This window comes from Heteronotia binoei, chromosome 8, assembly GCF_032191835.1.
Source record: "Heteronotia binoei isolate CCM8104 ecotype False Entrance Well chromosome 8, APGP_CSIRO_Hbin_v1, whole genome shotgun sequence".
Classification (NCBI taxonomy): domain Eukaryota; kingdom Metazoa; phylum Chordata; class Lepidosauria; order Squamata; family Gekkonidae; genus Heteronotia; species Heteronotia binoei.
Window position 1 is genome coordinate 69,280,671 of NC_083230.1, and position 26,599 is coordinate 69,307,269.

The following is a 26,599-nucleotide window of genomic DNA, read 5'->3' on the forward strand; positions in this document are numbered from 1 at the left end:
CTTAAGGGTTGCAAGCTCCAGATTGGGAAATATCTGGAGATTTGGGGGTGGAGCCTTGGTAGGGCAAAGTTTGGGGAGGGAAGCAACCTCAGTAGAGAATAATACAGAGGTGGCCAAACTGCGAGTCAGGAGCCAGTGCCACATGTGGCTCTTTCACACATATTGTGCAGCTCCCAGATGTCAATGAGGAACTTAATACAGGCTTACTCTCAAGTCCCCAGGTATTTCCTGAGTTGGACCTGGCAACCCTAGCTGGTGAAAATGAGCTGGGGAGTTTGGCAACTCTGCCTCTGCTCCCTGCACTCAGCAGCAGCAGCTCAAGCTTCAGCTTGGAAAGGTGAGGACAAGCAGGGGAGTGGATGGGGAGCGGTGGGGGGGGGGGGGGGGAGAAGAGAGCCGCAGGCTAGATTAAAACCCTGGGGAGGCCGGTTTTACCCTGCAGGCCATAGATCTGAAACCCCTGGGTTAGAGCTTCAGAGCAGGAACCCAGAGACTCAGGTTCAGATCCCCATCTTGCTGACTGGTTGATTTTGCACCAGTCACATACTTGCAGTCTAACCTACCTCACAGGGTTGTTGTGTGGATAAAAAGGAACAGAGGAGAATAATGTAAGCTACTTTGGTCCCCACTGTGAAGAAAGACCATAATTTTCCTAGGTAGAAGTTCCAGAGAGGAAGATGATGGAAAGCTGAAGGTAAAGCAGATAAAGGCAGGTTGGCTGTTGGGTGGGAAGAAGATAGGGTTGGCCAACTTAGATGAAGAATGGAGCCTGGGGAAGATGGAGTTGAAGGAAGGGAGGGACCTCAGATACATATAATGCCATAGACTCCACCTTCCAAAGCAGCCATTTATTTCTCCAAGGAGAAATAGTGTTGCCAAACCTTCAGGTAAGGGCTGAAAATCCCTTAAAATTACAACTGCTTTCCAGATAACAGAGATTAGTTTTCAGATGACAGAGATGAGATGAAGTGTGGAATCTGCTGCATTATATCATTCTGAGGCCTCTCCCCTTCCTCTCCATACCTTGCCTTCCCCAGGCTTCATCAAAAAAATGTCCAGGAATTTCCCAACCTGGAACTGGCAACTCTAGCCAGACCTGGTCCAAATGTGTTCCTCCTCATAAACCAAAATAGGATTGGAAAAGGCCCTACCTCCTCCCCTTGCCTTTTACTGACAGAGCCAAGGTTGGAGTGGTTGCCTAGCAACAGTCACGGAGGGAATCCCTTGCTTAAAGCTGCAGGTGTTGCTTTCATCATTTTCAGATTTTTTTAAACTACCTGGTTTATTTTTTTTTTTAATTTCATATTTTTCTACAAACCCTGTGCCGTTTTCAGGTTTGCAGAAAGATCTGTTTTGCCTGTTTACAGCTCCAGTCATCATCTGAAAATATGCACTCAAGTATAGGTCAAGATGTCCACTTAATTAGCAAAAAACACTATTTGATAATCTTAACTTCTAATTTCTCATTATCTACTCTATCACAGCTGGCAAGCCACCCCAAATTTTCAAAGCAGGCAAAGTTGAGATCATACTTAGAGATAACCAAATCAGTCTACAGAGGAAATCTGCCCAAAATCCACAACTCACCAGTTCTGCCACTGCCACCTTTCCTTTTTGTTTTTCCTTTTCCAATTCATCTTTGGCTTCTTTCACAGATTGAGTGCTCTTTGACAGTTGGTCTCTGATGACTTCAAACTCCTTTAACAGAGTATCCTTTTCCAGCTTTATTTTTAGCAAATCTTCTGTTACTACTTGCAGTTTTTCATCTAGTTCCTTATGTTGCCTATTACTATCTTCATGCATTTTCTCAAATTCCAGCTTCAGTCTTGCATGTTCTTCCTCTAGTTTTGATATCTGCTGGTTTGCTTCTTCTAGAGCATCACATTTCTTTTGCAGGTCTGATTTGGTGTTAGATACTCTGTGGAAGCAAGTGAAGTTCTTTCAGTATTTACTTAGTTATAATACCTAGCATTTATATATATACACAGTATTTCCTACTGTTTGTCAGCAATACAAAAAAAGTTATTCTAATAATCATTTTCTCCTGACAATACCCTATACTACTTTGAGATTTAAAATACAAATTATGCATCAAAATAAGCCATGAATCAGTAATTTAGTGTTGTGTCTTAACAATCCAATACATCAAATCCAAGTATTTTAAGTCAAGCATATGGACTGTTTCACTGAGGGCTAGTGCAGTACAGTCGTTACAGTGTTGAACAAGACCTGGGCCAACTGGGTTTGAATCCTCCACCCTGCTATGGAAGCCTTGCCAGGTGAGCTTGAGCCCATCGTAATATTTCAACCTATCCCACCCTCACAAGGTTGTTGTTGGGAGTGTAAGTGGAAGAATGGAGGAACAATGCAAAAAACAGTTCTGGGCCCCCAATCAGAAAGAAAAGTGGAACATAATTTTTTTTAAAAATACTATAAAGACATGTAAAGAAAGGAAGGCGTTTACATTACATATAAGTAACTGTGCAGTATAGGGATGGGTGACAGACCCACCACAATGGATCACATTCAGATGAGCTAAACACTTTATTGTGTGTGCTGGTATTTCTCTGCACTAGAGCAGGGCATCAAACCTGTGGCCCAAAGGCCAGATCAGGCCCTCGGATAGGTCCTACCAGGCCCTCGAGTAACTGGTTGTCATCTGCTTCTTTCTCCCTCTTACTTGTTTCCTTTTGCATCACAGCTTGCTTAGCCAGGCTTGCTCAATCACACAGGAGCTATGGAGCAAAGCCTCTATTTCTCCATTGGCTGAAGCTTCTCCCTTGGAGAGGAAGGGGGAGAGGGAGAGTTTGCTTTGTCAGGCTCTCTCAATCTCACAGCAGAGCTACAGAGTCAAGTTTCTCTTCCTTCTAATTGCTGAGGCTCCTCAAAGCAAGAATTGTCAGTTATCAGAGACTGTTAAATAAACAAAATATTGCAATGGTTCAAGCATGTTTTATTTTAAGTTTTAAAAAATCTTTAATTCTGTTTGTGTCCTTTATTAAGTTTACTTCACTACCTGGCATTACATTTTATGACAAGCATGGCCCGGCCTGACAAGGTCTCAATTATGTCAGATCCGTCCCTCCTGAGTTTGACACCCCTGCACAAGAGGGTAAGATCCTGCTAAAATACAGGGATTTCTAAACTATACAGAAGCAAAACCACACTATGTCCCTTCCAGCTTGGTGCAAAAAAATTCTGTCAGTGCTACACCTGAGTGGAGGGAGTAATCTGTGGGGAAAAAATCCTAGGAATACTCAATATCCAGTCATAAATTAGAAAATATAGGAAATATAAAATACATTTCTCTTTCTGCATCTACTTGTTTCGTCAGTTCTGCAGCTTTGAGATTCAAGTCTGTGCATTGTTGCCTTTGCTGATGAAGCTCCTGAAGCACTTTTTCTTTAATTCCCATAGCTTCAAGAATGTCAGCTTCTAGTTTCTGCAATTGTAGAAATCCAACAATTACTCCAAATATAAGCTGCTACAAGAAGACAGAATGGGACTTTTTCTTATTGTAAACTCCTTCTAGATAGAGGGTAGAGCAAGAAGTACTTTTCTCCCCTTCTCGCAATACAAGAACTCGTGGGCATTCAATGAAATTGCTGAGCAGTCAGGTTAAAACAGATAAAAGGAAGTATTTCTTCACCCAAAGGGTGATTAATGTGGAATTCACTGCCACAGGAGGTGGTGGCGGCTACAACTATGGGCAGGCGAACTACCTTGTGTGCCCTTAAGATCATAGGAGTTTGATAGGTGAAAACATGTCTCTTGCTGCTAGGTATAAAACGTTGCATTTTGGATACAGTACTTACTCAGAATATATCCTGCTTAAATCTTTATTATATAGCACAGATATAATTCTGATCAAATATCATTTGCCAAATCATTTCTTTGACTAAAACATGGTGAGAACATGAGTATGTGATGTTTAGAAATCAATCAGTCAATCTTCATCTTATTTTAAAAAGTAGCTTTAAACATTTCATTTTTAAAGAATTCACCAGCCAAAGGTATTCCCTCACTTAAAAGTAGCTTTGGTGGACTGATCACTTAATGTATTTCCTCAATTGTCACAGGTAAAAAGGAAAATACCAAAAATCTCTATAAAACAGGAAAATATTTTGAAACCAGGACACACATAGATCACAAGTGGCACCAGTTCTTGAGCTAAGGGGCCATACAGCTGTTATTTTCTTCTTAGGAACCACCTACACATACGAAAGTAGAACCAAACCCAAGGCTCACATACCTCCCCCTATACACCTTTCTCCAGACATGGAAGGGAGCAACCAATAAGAAAGGCAAATATAAGTTGTTCAACATAGTGTTTAATATTAAATTTGGTTGAAATATTTTTGTGAGACGTTTCACAAAACTTTCATTTCTTTCTCTATAATCTGGATGGTGCGTTTGTTTCTCATTTGTCCTCCCACCCCACTTTTCATATTTGTCAGCAATTTTGAGGAGGGTGAACAAGAAGTGATCCCAAATCCATCACCTGCACAGCACCCAATCTTCATCCTGGCTATCTGACCATATACACAGGATAAAAAACAAAAGAAAGTTCCTCAATACATACCTTATGCTGACCTTCCATCTCCTCAGTTTTCTGCTCTAAACGAAGATGCTTTTCTTTGTACTCCTTAAGATTGACTTCCAGCTGAGTACAGTATTCCTGTTTGTCATGAAGTTTAGCAGTGATCTGTTCCAACTGTACAGTGAGCTTATTTAATTCCTATTAATAAAGTTTGAAAAGAGTAACTATAAGAACTTTTAAATTTTGTATAAAAAATCTTGTATCACACAAATTTATATTGTATTTTACTGTATTTATTGTAATTTTATGTTGGTTTAGAGATTTTTTTAAAATTCTATTTTATGGTTTGATGTTACCCACTCTGAGCAGGTTTCAGGGATAGCGGGCTATAAATAAAATAAATAAATGTGATGAAGGACATATTTTTACTTGGAAGAAGCCAAGATATCTGCTAATTCAGCTCAATGATTTAAAATGGGAAGGAACACACTACACCATATATAGACACCTCCTATGTAACTCACACAAATCTGAATCCAAATTCAAAGAGACAGATCTAGCTCTGACACAGAAAATTCAGGTTTCCCCAATACCCTACTAGCCAGAAAATTCTCTTTTAATTATTATGGAATTGAATATTTAAATCATTACAGCAGTCTTTAATTTTCTAAATAACACTTTTCAAAAAGCTGAAATGTAATGGAAACAATTTATAATCACTGTGCTAAAATTATCACACAAAATTGAACAACCCAAGGCTACTCTGTCCAGCTTTATCATAAGAAAGCCCATTCACCACTAGGCTTGCCAGTCCCCAAGTCTGGGTGGGGTACCCCCCAATTTTGCAGGCTCCTCCCCATGGCACAGAGTGTTAAAGCTACAGCACTGCAGTCCTAAGCTCTGCTCACGATTTGAGTTCAATCCCCGGTGGAAGCTGGGTTTTCAGGTAGCCGGCTCCAGGTTGACTCAGCCTTCCATCCTTCCGAGGTCAGTAAAATGAGGACCCAGCTTGCTGGGGGGGAAGTGTAGATGACTGGGAAAGGCAATGGCAAACCACTGTGTAAAAAGTCTGCTGTGAAAACGTTGTGAAAGCAACGTCACCCCAGAGTCGGAAACGACTGGTGCTTGCACAGGGGACTTTTCCTTTCCTTTCCCCACTGCCAGCCAGCTGACTAGCAGGAGGAAGCCCTGCCCCAACAGCCACCATGTGCCTTTAAGATTTCACATGGGGATAGAAGCCTGCAAACTGCTTCTGTTTTGGAAGGGATGTGTGTGCCTTTAAATTTCAGACTGAAGCTGCAGGGGAGCAGGGCAAGGAGGCAGAGCCACGTGTGTGTGTGTGTGAGAGAGAGGAAACGAGAGAGCCCAGTTCGTCTGTTCCTTTTGCATTCCTTTTAGAAGCTGTTTAGGATAGTAGAGACATAGTTTTTTAAAAAGGGATTGTAAAGAGTTAACTAGAACCTGATTATGGGATAGTTTTAGACCTCTCACTCCTTAAGTTAAATGAAATACAGCGTGTAAAGCTATTTATACCATTGCCCCAGGAAGATCACAAAAGTGTGGGCGTACAGACTGTTTATTTTGCTTGCTTTGTGAGTGTGTGTTCACTTTCATTTAGCAGCTGCTATGGAACAAAATAGGCAAAAAGGAGGAGGAAATTAAGCCTACTGAGGGGAACTGCACTGCTGTATTTTTATTTATTATAAATAAATATTTGGAATGGGAAAGTCTCCTGGCTCCACCCCCAAAGTCCCCAGATATTTCCTGAGTTGGACCTGGCAATCCTATTCACAGCTCAGTCACACAAATCATCCTACACAATACAGATCTCTAGATGTGTCAAGATAATAAACTGGGCCACAATTTACAGGGAATGCAAAAAGTTCTATGTACAAATAAATTCATGCACAACTGAAAAGTAAGGAGCTAAAAGGCTATTTTAAGCAACTCCAAAGGCTTGCACTGGCCCAGTACTTTTTATTTTATTTTGCCACGTCAATGCATAATTTTCATTTAAATTCATGTAGACATCTTACATCATATTTTCATTTTATAAAGTCATATTATTTAAATAAAATTCTTAATTATATTGTTCCAGCATTTTGTAAATATAACTGGGAATAATATTCAGAGACTTCCACCCGAGTAATTTCATTTTAAGCAATCAAATCAGTTCTTTTGATCATGAAGGCCTTTATATAAACTCATTGTTTCTATTACCTGTTGTTTATCTTGTAATGCATTCTGGGCAGTGTCCAAATGATTCTGAAGATCTGCTCTTTGAGCAGCTTTCGCTGCTTCTGCAGACAGAAGCAATTCAGTTTTTGCTTTTATCTGAGAAGAGAACCAAAAAGTGCTTCAGAATTGATCATAAATATTTCTTAGTTGCAGATTTTTTTAAACAAGTTTTCCTTTCCATGAGTGAACAGTTTGTTAATTGTTTGACAACAAAGAATTAACTCTTACATAAAATGCTGTTGAACAAAAATGCATCAAAAAACCCTAATCCATCAATTTAGGAAGTCTTTACTTATCATCATAAAAGAACACAGTACACAAATTCAGTGTTTAAAAACAGACATCCTTGCTGTTCACCCAGATCTTTGTTTCACTCAGTGTAATAGGACATTGTTCCCACCATGGTTGCTGTCCTTGAAAGAGAATTGCTTTTTAAAAACCCCAACAAACTTATGTTTAAAAACCAATTTATGGTTCTATTTAATATCATATTTATGCTGTGAGAAGTCTGCACTTGGCCATGAGTGAAAATTCAAGGAAGACTGGAACAATGATATTTGTGGAACCACTTCAGTTCCCTGAAGAGACACAACTGCTTCCATTCTACAAAATATACACTGAACCATCTGAACTGAAAGTTCAAACAGAAGCTAATTATCAACATGAAACTACATCTGCATTTAGGGACTTCTAGGCATAGCTATTTCCTCTCTCTGAAGAGTCCAATCCTCGCAGGAGAGGAGGTGTGCCAAGTTTTATTAAGGCTTCCTGTTAAGTCTTAGCCACACACACAAACGAATGCACACACGCATGCACACACAATAACACGAGGTCTTAGCTTAGACCAAAGGATTAGGTAGCACTGAAGAGTACCCATTGTTTACAAACACCCAGGACTAGAATATACTACCAACTACTGCCACCAAAGCTAGCACTCCCAGGTCAGAACAGAAAAAGGGAAACTTTCTTAAAAGCACAGTAACACCATTTACAGAACTGTTCAATTCACCAGATTTCCTGAGAAACTAAGACTTGGAACTAATATTTTATTCCCAAACTATGGTTGCCTGCCCCTGGAAGGGAAATTCCTGGAGACTTGGGTTGCATTCTAAGGAAGGACCTCAGCAAGGCTTAATGCCAAAGAGTCCACCCTCCAAAGTAGCCATTTTCTCTAGGAGAGTAGAACTCTGTAGTATGGAGATGAGATGTAATTCTGAGATATCTCCATGCTCCACACGGAGGTTGACAACCCTAAGATCAAACAATTCCTTACAGTGTTACCACACTGGCAATGTGTAGTCTCCCCAACTCAAAATTAAATTACCTGCAAATCTAGTTGCATTACTTTTTCTTTGCTTTCATTTAACTGACTATTTAGCTCACTTATAGTTGCTTCCAAGGAAAGAACACGATCTTGAGAGGCTCTCAGATGTGCCTTCTGCTCCTGCACCTGCTCGTGCAAGTTCTCTTGGGCCTGTTTATGACTTTCTGATTGGTTCCTCAGTTTTTCCGTCAGTTGAGTTACCTACAAAAAACATAAAAGGGAAATGAAGACATGCAGAAATATGTTCATAAAGACAAGCACTGATGCTGAGTCTTTTGGGCCAACACCTAACACTTTCATCTGCTTCCCCCCCGTACTCCTTCAAATGCAGAACATAGTGCCTATGTTGGGAATTCTGAAGGAGAAGGCAAAGAAGTTTAGGAGCTCCAAACCCACTTCCAATTTCACCATACATTTGGAAGGGAACAGGGTGCAAAAGATTAAATAAAACCTGGTCTAGAGTTGTCAAACTGTTTATGTTTTGGTCTGTAAAACTACATCTATGATACACAGGAGGTAATCCATTCTAAAAGTGTTTTCCCCACTTCCAGTCAATTCAAACTTTTCTGAATTTCTCTTGGGGTAGGGTAGGTAACCTAGCAGTTTGCACAATTATTTTATAGGCTATTATTGCTCAAATAATGTACAAGGCAGAACTGTGGAGTTTAGATCATCCTAAATCTACAGGTTTCCTGGCTGCCTGCATCTCAGGACTTACCTCTAGTACCTTCTAATACAGGAGCTGAGTTTGGAATTGGTACAAGAGGCAAAGAGGGTGATGTCTTTTTGCTTCAAATCATCTGGTTCCTGAGCTATTTGGCATCTGTTTGAAAATCTCCTAGCTTTTGGTGAGCGCACTAGAAGCACATCAAATCATAGAGTTGGAATGAATCTCCAAGGTCATCTAGTCCAACCCCCTGCATAATGCAGGAAACTCACAAATACCTCCCCCTAAATTCACAGGATCTTCATTGCTGTCAGACGGTCATCTAGCTTCTGTTTAAAAGCCTCCAAGGAAAGAGAGCCCACATGATCCTTCGGGGGGGGGGGGGCGTCTGCTGAGTGAGAAAGCTAACTACTTTTGTCTAATTCTTGAGGATGGAGCCACAACTTACAGATGCAAAGCAGAGTTCACTGGGGTTGAGAGGAAATGGCCTTTTGGTAGTAAGTGATTTCATCACTAGACAGTAGGGTCTACAACAGACATTTTGACTGCATTGTGATTTGCCTGCCTAGTGCGAAGGTTGCAGACATTGTGCTCTGTCTAGATAGACTGATAGTGCTCGGAAGGAGTCAGCAGTCATGGTGCATACTGGAAAATGCAGTCATGTGGTCCTGGAGAAAAAATGTAGGTTACTAGGCTAAAGGCCAGGGTCTCAAAAGTAGCATTCTCAGAACTGCTGCTGGATCCACACACAGCAAGATAGGTACAGATTAGAGGTCTCAAAACATGGGTGAAAAAAGTGGTGCCATGAGCAGAAGAAGACATTGGATTTATATTCCGCCCTCCACTCAAGAGTCTCTGAGCGGCTCACAATCTCCTTTATCTCCCTCCCCCACAACAGACACCCTGTGAGGTGGGTGGGGCTGAGAAAATTCTCACAGCAACTGCCCCTTCAAGGACAACTCTACCAGAGCTATGGCTGACCCAAGGCCATTCCAGCAGGTACAAGTGGAGGAATGGGGAATCAAACCTGGTTCTTCCAGATAAGAGTCCGCACACTTAACCACTACACCAAACTGGCTGAGGAAAAGCATAGATTTGTTAGGCACTGGGGAACTTTGCAGGAAAAGCTGAACCTGTACAAAAGAGACTGGCTTTGCTTGAATCAAAAGGAACCAGACTGCTGACCCTTAATTTCAAAAAGATGGCTGAGCAGCTTTTAAACTAATCCTGGGGAAAGAGGATCGGAGCTTGGAAGCCCCCACTTTGGGACAACTCAGCCTAAATGGACGATAGAGCAAACACAGAGGATAATATTAGTATGAATAGAATAGAACTTGGAAGTGAGCATAGGCTGGCAAAAGAGAGTCATGTACCAAGAGAGGCAAAGCTTGTTGGAGAGGGAAAACTGTTACAACTGTCTATATGCCAATGCTAGAAGCCTCTGAACCAAGATGGGGGAGCTGTAGCGCTTGGTGCTAAATGATGATATAGATACAGTGGGTGTCTCAAACACAGTGGAATGGGGAAAATCAATGGGATGGTCATCCCTGAGTATAAGCTCTATAGACAGGACGGGGAGTGGCATGTTGAGGGAAGGTATTATGTTGTACACCAAAGAAATTAGAAAACATTAGCGGAATGAACTATACAACAGAACTGAGTGAAAATACTGGTCCCTAAGGGTTACTTTAAAGTGGAAGAATGCTATCCCCTACCTGATCAAACCCTTGAGGCTGATATCGATATGGAGAAATCAATAAGCGAAGCGACTAAAACAGACACTGTAACACTAGATGACTTCAACTACCCTCACAGTGACTAGGTAAATATGTGCTCGAGTCATGCTGTAGAAATGAGATTCCTAGACATAAGAAATGACTGTGCACTGGAACAGTTGGTCACAGAGCCAACTAGAGGGGCAATGGTCTTGAACTTGGTTTTGAGCAGGGCTCAAACCTGTGAGTGAGACATGTAGATGTCAATACGTCAACTGAGAACAGTGAGCACAATGCCTAAGTTCAGCATTCTTGTAAATGAAAATTTACCCTTAAAGTCCTAAAGGCAACATCAGGGGAGAGCCCTTTTAGCAGCCTTCTAGAGGATGAGACATACAACACAAAGTCCATGAAGGCAAGAGTACATAAAATGCTTTCTCTGTACTAGTTAAACATACAAATGGAAGCAGAAAACCATCTCCATAGGCAACATGTGTTCAACAGCTTAGAAAGAAGAACTGGGTAAGCAGTCCAAAAGCCTCTTACATGAGTTCATTTTGCCTTCAAATATGTAATCAGCACTGGATTGAGACACAATGAAAAATTTAATTCAAGACCAGGTGGGATATTCAATTATATATGAATTATGATTCAATATAATGATTCAGCCACCCTGAGCCTGCCTCGGCGGGGAGGGCGGGGTAGAAATAAAAAAATTATTATTATTATTATTAATATACTGTACTTGTTATTCCTACTGGTACTGACTTTTCAAAGAAAGATCCCTTTTTTAAAAATTCCTATATAACAGATATTTTACAGATTTCACATTGTCCATCCAACATTTCTGTGGTAAACTTATCCAAATTTTAATTTTCCACCCTTTAAACTTACCTGTTCCTGCAATGTATGATTCTTTTCCTGTAGCTGGTTAAGAACTGCTGTTTCTCCTTCCCCAGCTTGAATTTTGGCATACAAGTCCTCCCTTTCCTTTTCTAGCAAGGAAATATTATCCTTACTCTTTTGCAGCAGAGCTTCGAGATTTTGAATTTTTTGATCTTTATCACCAATCTGGCGTAGTACTTGCTCCAAATCATTCTTGGAGGTACAAGAAAAATATAATAGCATAATTAAATATAAAACCATTAATTGAGATTACCTGGAAAACATGTTTTTGTTTTCCTTAACAGGATGACGTCCCTTACCTGGGCTTCTCGCAATTTTGCTGTGGTACTCTGCTGAAGATTCTGTTGCTCCTGGTGCTGTTGCTTCATTTTATCTAACTGATGTTGCAATTCAGATCCATTTGCTGCTTTTTCCTTAAGCTTACAAAAACAGTAACAGATTATTGACTGAAAACTGATAAGCACAACTTAGTAGTTTAACAGTGCCTCCCATTTGGTCTAATAGTGAAGCACTTTATAATAAAGCCCTGCTATCTTGAAGCCACAATTTAAATTTCTCTTTAACAAAGTAAAAAGTTTACTTTCAATCAATAAATAACATTTCAAGCTAATAGAGACCAAAGTATATTAAAAGTATGTACGTTGTTGACATGGTATTTCTGCTTTATTCTCAATACGAAGTTTCAAACAATTAGAATGGTTAGAAGCTATGTTAGATAACAGTAACAATAACCTTAATGACTGTGAAGTTTTAGTTAAAACCAAATAGAGATCACAGCCAAACCCCAAGGAAAACCTTAAGAAAATATACATTAAATGTCAATAAAGTTAAGGGAGACCAAATAACTCATCTATTAAAAGGAATCCTATTACCACTTTGTAAGTCTTCATAGTGAGAAGGGGGAAAAAAGAGACAGAAGCAACTTTGAGATGTGTTTTAGCACAGTTCAACATTCTTACCATATTCCAGAGTGAAAGAATATACACGTGAAGAATATAGGAGGTCCCAAACAAGCAGTGGAAGGAGAGCAAGGAAAGAGATTGTACACAGCATGCAAGATGGGCTGCTGCTCTCAGTTCCAGAGAAACAGAAGCCATGGCCTGTTTCACAAACCCAGACAAGTAACTTCACAAAAAGCCTTGTGAGAGGTTCTGTGTCTATCTATCCCACTGATTTTGCAACAACCAGTTTTATTTGTGGCTGGGTACCACACTCCTTTAAATAGTGTGAAAAGGATGTTTCAGTGAAAAAGCAGAACGTAAACTCAAGCAGAATTTGATCTTGCATATAATTCTTACCTGCTCCTCAGAACGTGAGAGTTTTAACTGAAGATCAGCCACCTGCTGTTCTTTATCCATCAGCTTTTCACTTGACAATTGTCTCTGCTCTTTTAGCCGCCCATGTGCTTCCCCAAGTTGACGCTCTGTCTCCAGAAGTTTATTGTGCAACTGGAGGGGGAAACCATCTCATTTATCTCCCAGAAAATGTTGCAGCAGACTCATAATGTTTTATACCTTTTACTGAGAAACAATGCCATTTGTATACTGTTACAGCAACCAACAATAAGTAAGTACTGTGTGCATGGTTCACATCACTCAGCTGAGAACCACACTTAGAATCCAATCAGACAGATTAACAGCGACTATAACATTAATTCAGTCTCACACTTCAAAGAGTCTCTGCACTGACTGCCTGACCAGGAACTATGTACCTGCAGGTACATATTCACTGCTGCATACATCTGGTTGGGGCTGACACAAGCACGTAAGACATACCTCTAAAGAGGTGTCAAAAGTCTTTGGCATATTATCAACTGAGATAAAAAATAAACAATCAACTAGTTATATTGTGAAATGGCACTTGCAACTACACAAACTTCTGACAATTACACTGAACACTTTATCTGAAAGGACTATGTCTGCTTTAGTTGTTAGTTTACTTTTCAAGTGTCCATGTCAAGGATATCAATCACTTTACATTTTTTACTTTCCTCAATCCTTTTTTTTGTATTTTATAAAAATTTATAAAAATACAAGGAATTACACTGAATAGGTCATCCTCACTTTGGCCACATTTTCAGTAAGGCCTATACAGTCTGAACATGCACATGTGATTAGGGGCACAAACCAGCTCATTCATCACAAATTTTGGCTGGTTCATGAAGTGATGTTTACAAATCGAATAGCTACCATGAACCTCCATGAACGTTGATGCAATTCATGGCAATTCATGAAAAGCAGGCATTTAAATGGCTTTCATTTAAATGAAAAGTGGTGGGAAGCATAGAGCAGGGAATGAAATGGCTCATGAACTGATATGGACTGGTTTGGTTCATGAATTGTCATATCGGTTTGTGGTTCCATTTGTGGTTCAGCCACAAAGCAAACCACAATATGCGGTTCATGCCGATCCCTACATGCGATCTATGTATGGACATTATTTCAAACAATAAAATATGCCATGTAGCATAGTTATAATTCATCAGCTGTGTCACTGAGACAAGTGAAGTAATGATCGTATATGAAACCTCTCTCAAATCTCAGGGAAGAAAACAAACAAGTGGACCTGAAATAAGGATGTAGTATATTGACATTTCTACCAAGGAAATAAAACTACAGTATAATGGAATGTAGGGTGCTTTTATAAAAAGAACATGATTTTAGCCTATTTCACTATGTATTAAGTTTGCTCTTACTGTATTTTTTTCTACTTTTGTAATTCCAGTTTTTGCTGGATATGTGCTTTTTTTGCAGTTACTAATGTTTGTGATGCTATAGTTCTATTGCACTGTTTGTTGGATTGTCTGATGTCATTTGACTACATTGTCTTATACAGTATAAGATGCATTGGAGTCTCAACAGAAAACAAAAAGTGGTCCCTAAATAAAGTAAACAACTGTTTGATCTATCGCAGGGGTGGCCAACGGTAGCTCTCCAGATGTTTTTTGCCTACAACTCCCATCAGCCCCAGCCACTTCCTATCACAGGAAGCACGAGTAGACAGCTTCCTACTGTTTAGGAAGATGTGCTGGACTCTGCTGGAGAACCCACAGGGTCGATGAACCATGCTGTCAGCTTCAGGTGAGGCACATTGTGATGGAATACATGTCCATCCTGGGCTGACAGAAGGTCTGGTTCCGCCGGAAACTGATAGAAAACCCCCCTTGCTAGTTGAAGCAAGATCGGGAACCAGTTCTGCCGAGGCCACCATGGTGTCACTAGAATGTAGCATGGCCTTTCTCTTGCAATTTTGTTGACAACTCTTGTCAGCAATGGCAGAGGTAGAAACAGGTACAGGAACCAATCGTTTCACGGGAACATCAGGCTGTCTCCCAATGACTCTGGATCCGTGCCCCCCCGGAACAAAACAGAGGGCGCTTCCAGTTCCTGGCTGTGGCAAACACATCCACCTGAGGATACCCCCAGAGGTGAAACACAGGTTGAAGGAAACGCCACTGTATCTCCCACTCCTGCGGAGATGCTGCTCCTCTACTCAATGAGTCTGCCTGCAGATTGAGCACCCCTGGAAGGTGTGTAGCCCTTACAAAGATGTCGTGCTCCAAGCACTCCATCCACAGCTCTAGTGCTAGCACACAGAGTCGTCGAGAAACTGTCCCGTCCTGCCTGTTGATATAACACAGGGCTGTAGTGTTGTCCGTCAAAAGGGCCACCACCTTCCCCGCCACTATGGGACGGAAAGACCGAAGGGCAAAATGAATTGCCAACAGTTCCAGATAGTTTATGTGGCAATGAGTCAATTGAGGAGGCCAAGGACCCCACACACACAGAGAGTCCATGTGAGCACCCCAGCCCCACAAAGACACATCTGTGGTGATGGTCACCGTTGTTGCAGGTAGGTGGAAGGGAGCTCCCTGACAAATATTGTCTCTGGATTTCCATCATTGCAGGATCTGGAGGGTCAAGGGTGGAATCATAAACCTCTTCCAAGGTGAGTCCCATAAAGGCCGAAACTATCTGAGAAACCACAGTTGAAGAACTCTCATTCTCAATTTTGCAAACAGAAGCATGCTTGTAGTCGCCGCCATCAGCCCCAGCATCCGCTGCAGCTGTTGTGCTGTGCTCCATTTCAGACTCTGGAAAAGACTGACAAGATTGATGATGTCCATCACTCTCTGCTGAGGCAGAAATGTGCGGTGAAGGTTTGTGTCCAGCAAAGCCCCTATGAACTGAACTGTCCATGATGAAGTAAGATGAGACTTTTCCATGTTGACCTGCAGACCTAAGGTGTGAAGAAGACGAAGAGTGGTGGTAATATGGCTGGACAGACTTTCTTTCGACTCTGCCACAAGGAGCCAATCGTTGATGTATGGAAAGACGACTATACCCTGAAGCCGGAGATGTGCGGCCACAACACTCATCATCTTGGTGAACACCCGAGGTGCAGTGGACAGACCGAACGGAAGGGCTTTGTACTGGAAGTGGTTGGAACATACTGCAAAACGAAGGAAATGCCTGTACACAGGATGGATGCTGACGTGGAAGTAGGCATCCTTGAGATCCAACGTTGCCATCCAGTCCCCTTGGTTGATGAGGGGAAGGATTGTTTGCAGAGTGGACATTCTGAATTTCTGGTACACGATAAACTTGTTCAGATTCCGAAGGTCCATAATTGGTCTCAATCCCCCATCCCATTTGGGAACCAGTAAATAATGGGAGTAGAACCCCCCCCCCCCCCCCCCCGTTCTTGCCTGCACAGGAACCAGTTCTATGGCTTGTTTCTGCAAGAGGTTGCTCACCTCCGCCAGCAGAGGTGGGGAAGGAGGTGTGATGACAATCACTGATTGAGTTGGAACCTGAACGAAGTCTATCTTGTATCCTTCTGCAATGATGGAAAGAGCCCACCTGTCTGTGGAGATGGACTCCCAAGCCAGAAGATATTGATGGAGACGGATGGAAGATGAAGTAGGGGCAGCGATGCGTGCTATTGGAAAGTCAAAGGCCCTGCTTTTGTGGCCGAGCACCCTTAGATTTGCCGGTGGTTTGTGCTGAAGCAAACCTGTTTCAGTTATTTCCCCTATAAGGGGACCTATTTTCTGGTTGGGACGATTGAGGTCTCCACTGCTGCTCAGGGGAGAATTTTTGGTAGGGCCGCTTAGGCCAAGATTTGTGCCACTGCTTAGGGTTGGTAGCTCTGGATGAGGCCGGGACACCCAGGTTCCTCGAGGTCTTTATGCTCTTGTCCATCTCCTGGAGGACACTGTCGGTGGTAGAGCTGAAAAGACCTTCACCTTCAAAGGGTAAGTCCTCCACAAAGGCCCTGGTGTCAGGTTGAAGGGCTGTAGACCTCAGCCAAGAGTGGCGGCATAGGGAGACAGCAGACGTGATGGTTTTGGCTGATACGTCAACCATGTGCTTTGCTGCAGTCAGTTGTTGCTTGGCTACAGCAAAGCCCTCCTTCTGTAACTTCTGGAACGCAGATCTCTTTTCCTCACTCAGGGAGGACAAAAGGGGGGTGAGCTGCTCCCAAACTGAGTATTGGTATCTAGCCATGCAAGCAGCATAATTAGATACCTTTACTCCTAAAGCTCCAGCCGAATAAAACTTCCGACCAGCACTGTCCAATTTCTTGCCCTCCTTGTCAGGTGGCGAAGAATGGGTCTTGCGGGTCTTGGATGATGAGGAGACTTCCACCGAGTTGGCTTTGGGGTGCACAAACAGAAACTCAGCACCAGCCTCCTGGACCCGATACATATGATGCAATCTTCTAGAAGAAATAGGGGTGGACACTGGCTTCACCCAAGGCTCCTTCACTGCCTGCAGGATGACTTTTGTTACAGGCAATGCCACAGCTGTCGATGTGTCCCTGCATAATATTGAAGATTGTGTCATTGACGACTGGCTGCGGTTGTGTCACTGTGAGGGAGAGGGAGTGTGCCATCCACTTCACCAGGTCCCCATACGACATCAGATCTTCCGATGGTGAAATGGGAAGGTCCTCAGTGATATGCAACTCTGGCGAAGGTTCCACCACTCTGTCCGGGTCATCGGTACCGACCTCGGAGTCCAATGACGAGGAATCCCTTCTTACTGAGTGCTTGGAGAGTATCGGGGTTGAAGCTCGCTCGGGTGACCGCAGAGATACCGACGATCAAACTTGGACATCTTCCACCCTCTCTCTTCGTCTCTCGGGAGGGATCAACACCGATGCCGATGCTCACTGCCTAGAGTGATGCGAAACTCTGGAGAGTTGAGAGACCTCTGACTGCTGATCCCACTCAGGAAAGTCAAGTGGAGGATACCATTGGTATGGTGGGTACGGGTAACCATAAGGAGAAGGCCACTGATGTTGATCCCATGGTGGAAGCGGCGGGAAGCGTCAAACCATCGTCGTTGGCTCTAGCTCTCTCCGAATCGTAGTCAATGGAGGTGCCAGGGGTTCGTTCAGTACCAAAGCCTCAATCTCCAAGATCGAACCACTGTCGCTGCGATGGCGCGATCCCGATCTCGATGAGTGGGTGCACAGGGTCAGGTCTATCTCGTGCTCCGATCCCGACAGGCGGAGCTGCTGCGACTCTCTGCCTCTCGATGCCGAAGGACTCCTTGGACTTGGAGACGCCAGGATCTTTCAGGGTGGAGCAGCTTGAGTCGACACCAAAGCGTCCTGAGGAGAAGGAGTGCAGGAGAGTCTGGTCTTTCTCTTCTCCTTCGACTTTGATTTCTTCGGGAGGATGATCGGATCCCCGAATCGTCCCTATGCTTCTTGGCCGGAGTCGCCACTGACCCTTCAGAGGGTCGTTTAGTGGGTTGGCCTCGCTCGGTCGGCAAATCGGTCTGTACCAGTGATGGATCGACCAATGTAACCATCGGGGCCAATGCAGCCTCTTCCATCGGTTGCCATTTTCGGCGGATGAAGAGCCGATTCCACAAGTGCCGCAGATAGTCTTTCCACACGGTTTTTGTGGGTTTGCTTAGAGAAGGCTAAGCAGTGCAGGCACGAATCAACTCGGTGTCCCTCGCCCAGACACAATAAGCAGAGGGAGTGACCATCAGGAGAGTCCCTTGACTGCAAGGAGATCCAGTCAGTCCTAAGGGAAATCAGCCCAGACTGTTCCCTGAAGGTCAGATGCTGAAGCTGAAGCTCAAATACTTTGGCCACCAAATGAGAAGGGAACACTCCCTGGAGAAGACTCTTGAGAGTCCCTTGGACTGCAAGGAAATCCAATCAGTCAGTCCTAAGGGAAATCAACCCAGACTGTTCCCTGAAGGTCAGATGCTGAAGCTGAAGATTGGAGAAACGTCAACTGAGGGGTGACATGCTAGAGGTTGACAAGATTATGCATGGGATGGAGAAAGTAGAGAAAGAAGTCCTTTTCTCCCTTTCTCACAATACAAGAACTCGTGGGTATTCGATGAAATTGCTGAACAGTCGGGTTAAAATGGATAAAAGGAAGTCCTTCTTCACCCAAAGGGTGATTAACATGTGGAATTCACTGCCACAGGAGTTGGTGGCAGCTACAAGCATAGCCAGCTTCAAGAAGGGATTGGATAAAAATATGGAGCAGAGGTCCATCAGTGGCTATTAGCCACAGTATGTGTGTGTGTGTATTTTGGCCACTGTGTGATACAGAGTGTTGGACTGGATGGGCCATTGGTCTGATCCAACATGGCTTCTCTTATGTTCTTATGATTGGATTTATATATGCTGCAATCTTCTTACCACACAAGCGGCACCTCTTAAAAAAACCTCAACGCCTTTCCATAGGTGTCAAAGAAATAACCACACAGAAAGATTTCTGAGGAAAAAAGGGGAAAAAAACAAAGCCCCGAGGGGCAAAGTCCAACAAATTTTTTTTTAACTACAATAACTATCTTAACAACTAACTACACTAAGAAAACAACAAACAGGCTATATACAATAAGAAGAAACAATCCAAAGGATTACTGTACCGACCAAAGAAATGAAAGGAGATCCCATCAGCGCAGCGGTCAAAAAGGAACTGGCGGGATCCGCGTGCTGGTGCAGGTGAGCATGCGTGCTGGGACGCCCGTGCATGCCCACTGGTGCCGAGCGCGAAAAAATCCCGGGCTTTTTAGGTACTGATTCGGGGGATCGGCACAGGCGCTATATCCCATGAGTGTGAAGCACAGAGACCACGAAGAAGATCATCTGGAAAGCTACCATTGGCAACCCCTGATCTATCGGAAACAGCTGATTCACCAGATTTGTCCAAGATTAGGCTTTGTTTATCCTTATAATAAAACAGCCAATAAACTCCTAGAACAAAGAGCAGAGCCTTTCCAAATGTGCGTCCAGTATCTAATTTAGACAGTTCTGATAAAATGGCATATATAGAGAACCAGAGCACATTTCACCAGCATATCAGAAAATATACTAGCTTTTAGACTTTCCAGGAACAATTCCAAGAACTGAGCTTACAGGTAAAAATTCTATGAGTGATGAATGAGTTAAGGATTACAAAAATACTACCAAAAGTGATACATATTTTTGAACTTTTAACAGATTGTTCATTCACCACCATGTCCCATCATATCTCTAATTCAGACCTGAAACATTTATTTCCATTTTGATAGCTATAAACATGTATTCTCAGGAATTGCTTTGAAACCTTACTGAAATTAAGTATCCCACAGAAACACTGCAAGGCCTTCATATTTGGCCAGGGTGTTAATGGCTAGGATTATGTAAGTATTTTTAATTGGTATTTCCTTTCAAGTTTTGGGGGCATTTTGTGGTAGACATTAATAATACAAATATATTCTTCAAGATTAAATATAGTCTGGATGGAATGAATCCCTCCATGTTATTATCACACTGGAATTCCAGTGAGTGCCACTTCCTTTTGCTGAAACTTGTCAGTTAATCCAATATTTATCTCAAAGAAAATCCTTTCCTTATTATTTTTCAGCAGACCATCTGGCCACAAAACCAATTGCCAACTGAATTCTGCCTGTGAAATGTGATTCTAGAATTTTTCATCTTGGTTGCTAGGGAGGCAACTGGAAGGAGTCCAGTCATCATTCCAGGAAGGATGGCAGAATCTTCTGTTATTATTCAACAGATTTCTATCAGCCTACAAGAGCTGAATATAACCAGAACATGCACTGCATGATAATGTCTGCTAAAGTAGCTGGTTGGAAATATCAATAGATACTTATTTTAAAGCAACTGTATGAAAAGGAATGACAGGAACAGATCAGCAGTTTGCCATTCTCTTGTATGAGTACCCAGACAGTGAAATACACTGCTGGCTATCCACTGCTCCACCCTCCCTCCCCGTAAAAAGCAATTTTGATCTGACAATGGAAGGTGATGAGGAAAATAACTGTAAACTCTTCCATGAAACAGACTTACCTGATTCAGCTCATTCTGAAGTTGCAAGCTATGCTGTTCTTTTTCTTCCCTTTGTTGCTGCAACTGTTTGAATTCTGCCTTAAGATGCTGGTACTTTGTCTCAGCTTCCAACAATTCCTCCTTAAGTTTCTGACTTGCTTCTCCTCTTTCATCCAGTTCTTTCTGTAACCTCCTCAATGAGTCTTCAGATGCAGACAACCTTGCCTGAAATTGTTGACAGTCCAAGTCCTTTTGATTAAGGATTGCTTGCAGATTCTTCTTAATTAATGATTCTTCATTTTGTTTCTCTTCTAAATGAGTATAATCCAACTCCCTCTTTTTCAACTTTTCAGTCAGACTCTGCAATATCAGATTAATTGAAATTAAATTGTAGTTTATTGTACAAGATAAAACCAGTGCTGATATAAAAATTAGTTTCATATGTTATAATAAATGACTGAAGCACTGAAGTGTGGACTTTGAAAACTGTGCCAGTCTTTCATTAAGGCTGTAGTCTTGGAAAGTATAATGTTCCCTGTTTGTTTTGGGGGGGGTTTTGGGGGGAGCGGTGGGAGGAATCACCTTTTTCGACTGTTAAAAATCTAGGTGTGATGTTAGAACCAGCACTCCTGATAGGGGAAGCAAGAATAACATGGTCAAAAGCATATTTACTCTAGAAATGTAGAATATAATTTTTTTCAATAAATAAATAAATACCCTTTACCTGGTACAGCCCCATTTGGACTGAGGCAGTCAAGCCACACTATTCAGTAGCATAGACATCTCAAGAGAACTATCGTAATGTGCTCTATGCAGGGCTACCCTAAAAGACAACTAGGAAACTTCAATCAGCACAGAATGCTGTTCATTTATTAGAATGAGCTGGTCAGAATGTGCCGAATTTTGAGAGCACAGAGGCTGCTGCCTACTTGTACCCAGGCTCGATTCAAACTCCTGGTTACTGTGTCAAGGCCTGCAAGACCACCTCTTCCAATATACTTGGGTACTCTTTTCTATTCATCAGGTCTGCTTATGGTTCCAACTATACATAGACATGGTGATTGTCTGCCCAAACCAGAGTGTTTTCTGTATTAGCATGCCAATACCTTTGCAATCCACTGTGCAATGTGATTGAGATCTGTTCTAAATTAGCAGATTTTAAGGCTATAATGTATGACTTCCAATTGTATGAGTTGCTTTTAAATCTATTTATAAAATGTCAGTTTCATAGGTTTTTTTAAAAAAAAGCCTATAACTCAGCTTGAGTCTATGGCTACAAAGATATGTTAAAACTGGCTGAAATAATATTTTTTGCCAGTAATGAGACAATAGGCTTGCTCTGACAGTTCATATCAAAATTTCAAAATGGAATTTTACTTAATTGCACAGCGTTCATTAATGAAGTTCATACCCAGCCTTTCTGCCCTCTTCAAAGGCCACCAAGGCAGCTGACAGACTAAAAACATACACCATAAGATCATGTCTTTAAAAAACAGTAAAACAAAACAAAAATCCACCATTGTCATTATTACTGGCATGGCCCACAATGAACAATTTTTGGAGTTCCATGCCAACAGTGTGATTGTTTTAATTATGTTTTAACTGTTTATTAATGTATTTATTGTGTTGCCAAATAGCACACTACTTGCTGTGATCTGCCTGAGCCCACTTGTGGGGTTGAAAAATAAAATAAAATAAAATAAGAACACATAATTAAAAAATAAGAAAAAACACATATACAAAAATGTAAAAGTAACAATTAAAACATAGGGAAGGAAGGATAAAACAAAAAAAAAGTATTTATCCACAGTCAGAAGACAGTAACAGAGGGGGATACTTGAGTCTACCCAGAGAGAAAGTTGCAGAGGTTTGGTGCCACAACCAAGGTCGCCACCCACTTAATCTCAGAAGCTCCTGAGGTGTGAAGGAAAATAAATCTGAGACCCTCATATCTGTCCAGTCAGTGGTTTGCAGTGTAGCAAAAATAAGCCAAAAAGCCCCTTAGCACACATTTCTTATTTTAAAAAATGAGAACAGTTATATACATCTAAATTTACTCAACCAGTTTCTTTCTAAGAAAATATTATTGTGTGTGTGATAACTCTGAGGGAAGACTTTTTGATCTTAAAGATGTGCAAACAATAACTGACTGAAAATGCAGAAACACTTGGATCTAAACTTTGGGGAGTTGGACTAGATGACCGTGGAGACCCCTTCCAACTCCATGATTCTATTATTTGTCTTGCTGAAGTCATATCAGAAAGGTCCACAGATTGGACAAGCATGCCAATAGGCAGGAAGCCTGCAAATCCTATTCTCCTCACTATATGAAGATGTATCTGAAGTCTTATCCAAATCACTCCCAAGTTTTACAATCTGATGTGAAAAACTGAAGCCCTAGCGTAAGAAGCATGCACTTATGATAGGATGCAGCAAGATCAAATGGAATATCCTGATTTATTGTTTAAGTCAAGCAAGAAATCCATGTCTATTTAAGAACATGTGATGTCACAACTATACTATGCTGCTTTCACTTGAAGAGGGCTCCAAGTTTTTTTTTTAATTATATTCATGGCAGCCCCCACAATTTTCCAAGCTACTTTGTGGAGCTGTGATGAATGCAAGATTGCAAGTAGAGCATTTAGCTGAGTTCTTTTAACAGCACAAATGCTACAAACTAATCTAGCCACAGCTAAACCACTGAATTATTTTCTTCTCAATTATTTTCTTTGCCAATTTCATGGAACCTGGGTTTATCATTAAATCCTTTACATTTTTGAAGGACAAGATGCTTGGATTTAATTAAACACTTGTAGAGTATGGTCCCTGTGGTTAAATGATGCCTGGAGGTAAGCAAATGCCATTATACTTCTTACCTGATTTTTCTGTATTAATTCAGTAATTGAAGTTCGACATTTTTGAAGCTCCTGAACATACACAGCAACTTCCTGTGGTCCTTTGGCGAGTTCAGCTCTTAACTGGCTGATGGTAGCCTTAAGAAACAGACAGACACAAACAATCTCAGAAGATCAACTGCATCTCAGTTAGTTATATCACAACTCAGAAAATGTTCTCTGAACTAATCTAAAGCACGATTCTCTAGAATACTCTTTACTGCAACATCATTTCTTCAGTTTTTCCTTGAAAAGATAGTTATATGCCATCAATATGCCATGCACAAGTCTTTTTAGCCTTAATTTAAAAAAAGAAGTCTTGAACTTATGGCATCACTAAAATAATAAGACTGCACTATTTCATTTTTTTTTCTCATTTATAGTTCACCTTTCTCACTTGGACTCAAGGCGGATTACACAGAGTGATTCTGTACAATTGACAGGATGGGACATTCAATGAACAATGCAATAGGAATTAGGTTTGTAGAACCAAAAAGAACGGAAGCAAACCATAACTATTATCATGCTACATTAAGTGATGCAAAAATTACACAGTTAAGACCCTAGCTTCAGCAAGCTAAACACAGTAGTACAGACTACAGTCCCTAATAATTTATTCAAGGAACTCTGTGAAACTTTTAGTACAATGCTCCAGTGAATGAAGCGGTCATGGTGGAGTACTGGAGTAGAAGCAGTCTTGCAAATATAAGGATCCAAGGCCATGAAGGGCTTTGTATGTGACAGCTAATAACTTAAACTGAGCCTGATAACTGATGTGCAGCCAGTGCAGGATGGGATTAACATACATGCTCCAAGTAGCTCCCAATAAAAGCAGAACTATGGCATCTTGCACCAATTGGTGTTTCCAAATACATTTTGATGGGAGACCAATGCCAATGTACATTGTATTACTATAGTCTAATCTCAATTTTACTGTGGCCAGATCAACTGCATCAAGGTAAGGGGCCCTTTTTTTTTGCAATAACATTAACTTGCTTCTCCAGTAATAACGCTGGATCCAGTATAACTCCAAAACCTTTTACTGAGTCAGCAAGGGTCAGCTGAACTCTATCAAAAGTGAGGAGCACAATCTTCTTCCAGATCTCCACCTTCCCAGTCAGCATTACCTCAGTCTTCTCAGGGTTTGATTTCAATTTGTTCACTCTTAGCCAATTTACCACAGCACCAGGCAGTGATTCACTCTACCGAATCACTGCCTGGTGCTGTGGTAAATTGGATCCAGCGTTATTACTGGAGAAGCAAGTTAGTGCTATTGCAAAAAAGATGGCTCCTTACCTTGATGCGGCTGATCTGGCCACAGTAACATCGCATCACCAGAGAATCTGGATAAGAATATACAGCGCTGGGTATCATCCACATATTAATGACAACCAGCCCCAAAGCTATTTATAATTTGTCCTAAGGGCTTTACATAGAAATTGAAAAGCATGGGGGATAGAACTGCGTTCTGTGGAACTGCATAGAATAGGTTTCATGCTGATGGCAACTGGTCTCTTTAGCAACACCTGAGTCCAATCCATGAGGAATGATTTGAGCCAGTACAACATGGATCCTGATACCTACTTCTACCTCCAAGTTTCTCCACAAGATGGTATGATTTACTGTATCAAAGGCTGCAGAAAAGTCAAATAGAGACATGGCCTTGACTTTTGCCTACACTGAGATGAAGGTTGTCAACAAAAGCTAGCAGAACTGTCTCTGTCCCACAGTCTGGCCTGAAGCCAGACTGAAAAAGGTCTAGAGCAGATGAGTTATTTGTCACGTTCTCAGGGTGCAAGCAAGCAGGCAGGAGTCCAAAGCCAGTCCAAGGTCAAAGTCCAGGAAGTCAGACAGGAGTCAAGTCACCAATGCAGAATCACAAACTGGAATCAGAAGTCAATGTCCAAAAGCCAAAAGGTCAGGGTACCAAGGAAATCAAGCAGGTCAGGATCAGGAAGGCGCATGGATGCAAGGCAGAGAATAGACTTGTTGCTTCCACAAGGTTACCAGGTCCTGGGTGGGAGCTATATGGGAGTCTCAATCAGCCTGCTCCCTGGGTGGCAGTGACTCTGCTAGAACTCAGGGCTGAGAGACCTGAAGCATCGGTGTGCCTCATATCTTCATTCTGAAAGTTCTTTCGGAAGCCTGCTTTGAACTCTTGAGATGGGAGGAGGAGAGCTTGGAGGAGATTGATCGTCAACAGCTGACATTTGTGCCTGGAGAGAGATTGATGGGCCAGCTGCTGTTCATTCAGCTGAGGAACTGGATGGCAACTCTTCCAGGTCTGTTAACCCTTCCAGCTCCTCTTCGTAGGGCTCATGACACTATCCCTCCCTGCAGGACCCCCCCCCCACAGATGGACCAGGCCGGTCAGGGTAGGCCATGTGGAACTGCTGCACGAAGTCAGGGGCATGTAGGTTGTCCGCGGGTTCCCATGTATGGTCCTCGGGGTCATAGCCTTCCCAGTCCACAAGGTACTGGAGGTTCCCACGGTGGATTTGGGAGTCCAGGAGCTGGTGGACCTCGTATTCCTCCATGTCATCGACCAGGACAGGAGGAGGTGGCACTGGAGGCAGCGGTCAGATGAGATCCAGAGGTATAGCAGGAATAAGGAGGGACCGGGTAAGACGATGTGGCCAAGGAGCTCAACTGCTGTTAAGTCAAAGGCATACTTCTCTAGCTTGGTGTAGAGACCATGCTCGCATAGGCGTTGCAGGACCTGGCGCACATGCCCTGCATGCTGGGTGGGGCTTTGGGAATAAATTAAAATGTCATCTAAATGAATGATTACAAAGCGGTCAAGCAGGTGGCGGAAGATGTCGTTCATCAGTCTTTGGAAGACAGAGGGGATGTTGGTCAGGCCGAAGGGCATCACGAGATACTCGTACTGACCATAGCAGGTCCTCAAAGCCATCTTCCAATCATCTCCAGCGTGGATCCGCATCAAGTTATACGCACCCTGAAGGTCCAGCTTGGTATAGACCTGGGCCCCCTTAAGGTGAT

At 42.2% G+C, this 26,599-nt stretch overlaps 1 protein-coding gene across 1 annotated transcript in view; it reads right to left on the reverse strand.

Moving 5' to 3' along the window:
- Positions 1–26,599, reverse strand: part of EEA1 (early endosome antigen 1) — a 99,323-nt gene that overhangs the window by 23,310 nt on the left and 49,414 nt on the right. Inside the window, 10 exon segments of the mRNA XM_060245180.1 lie at positions 1,588–1,918; positions 3,303–3,442; positions 4,583–4,738; positions 6,761–6,874; positions 8,103–8,303; positions 11,379–11,582; positions 11,690–11,809; positions 12,689–12,838; positions 20,724–21,062; positions 23,579–23,695. Coding sequence (XP_060101163.1) covers positions 1,588–1,918; positions 3,303–3,442; positions 4,583–4,738; positions 6,761–6,874; positions 8,103–8,303; positions 11,379–11,582; positions 11,690–11,809; positions 12,689–12,838; positions 20,724–21,062; positions 23,579–23,695 — 1,872 coding nt within the window.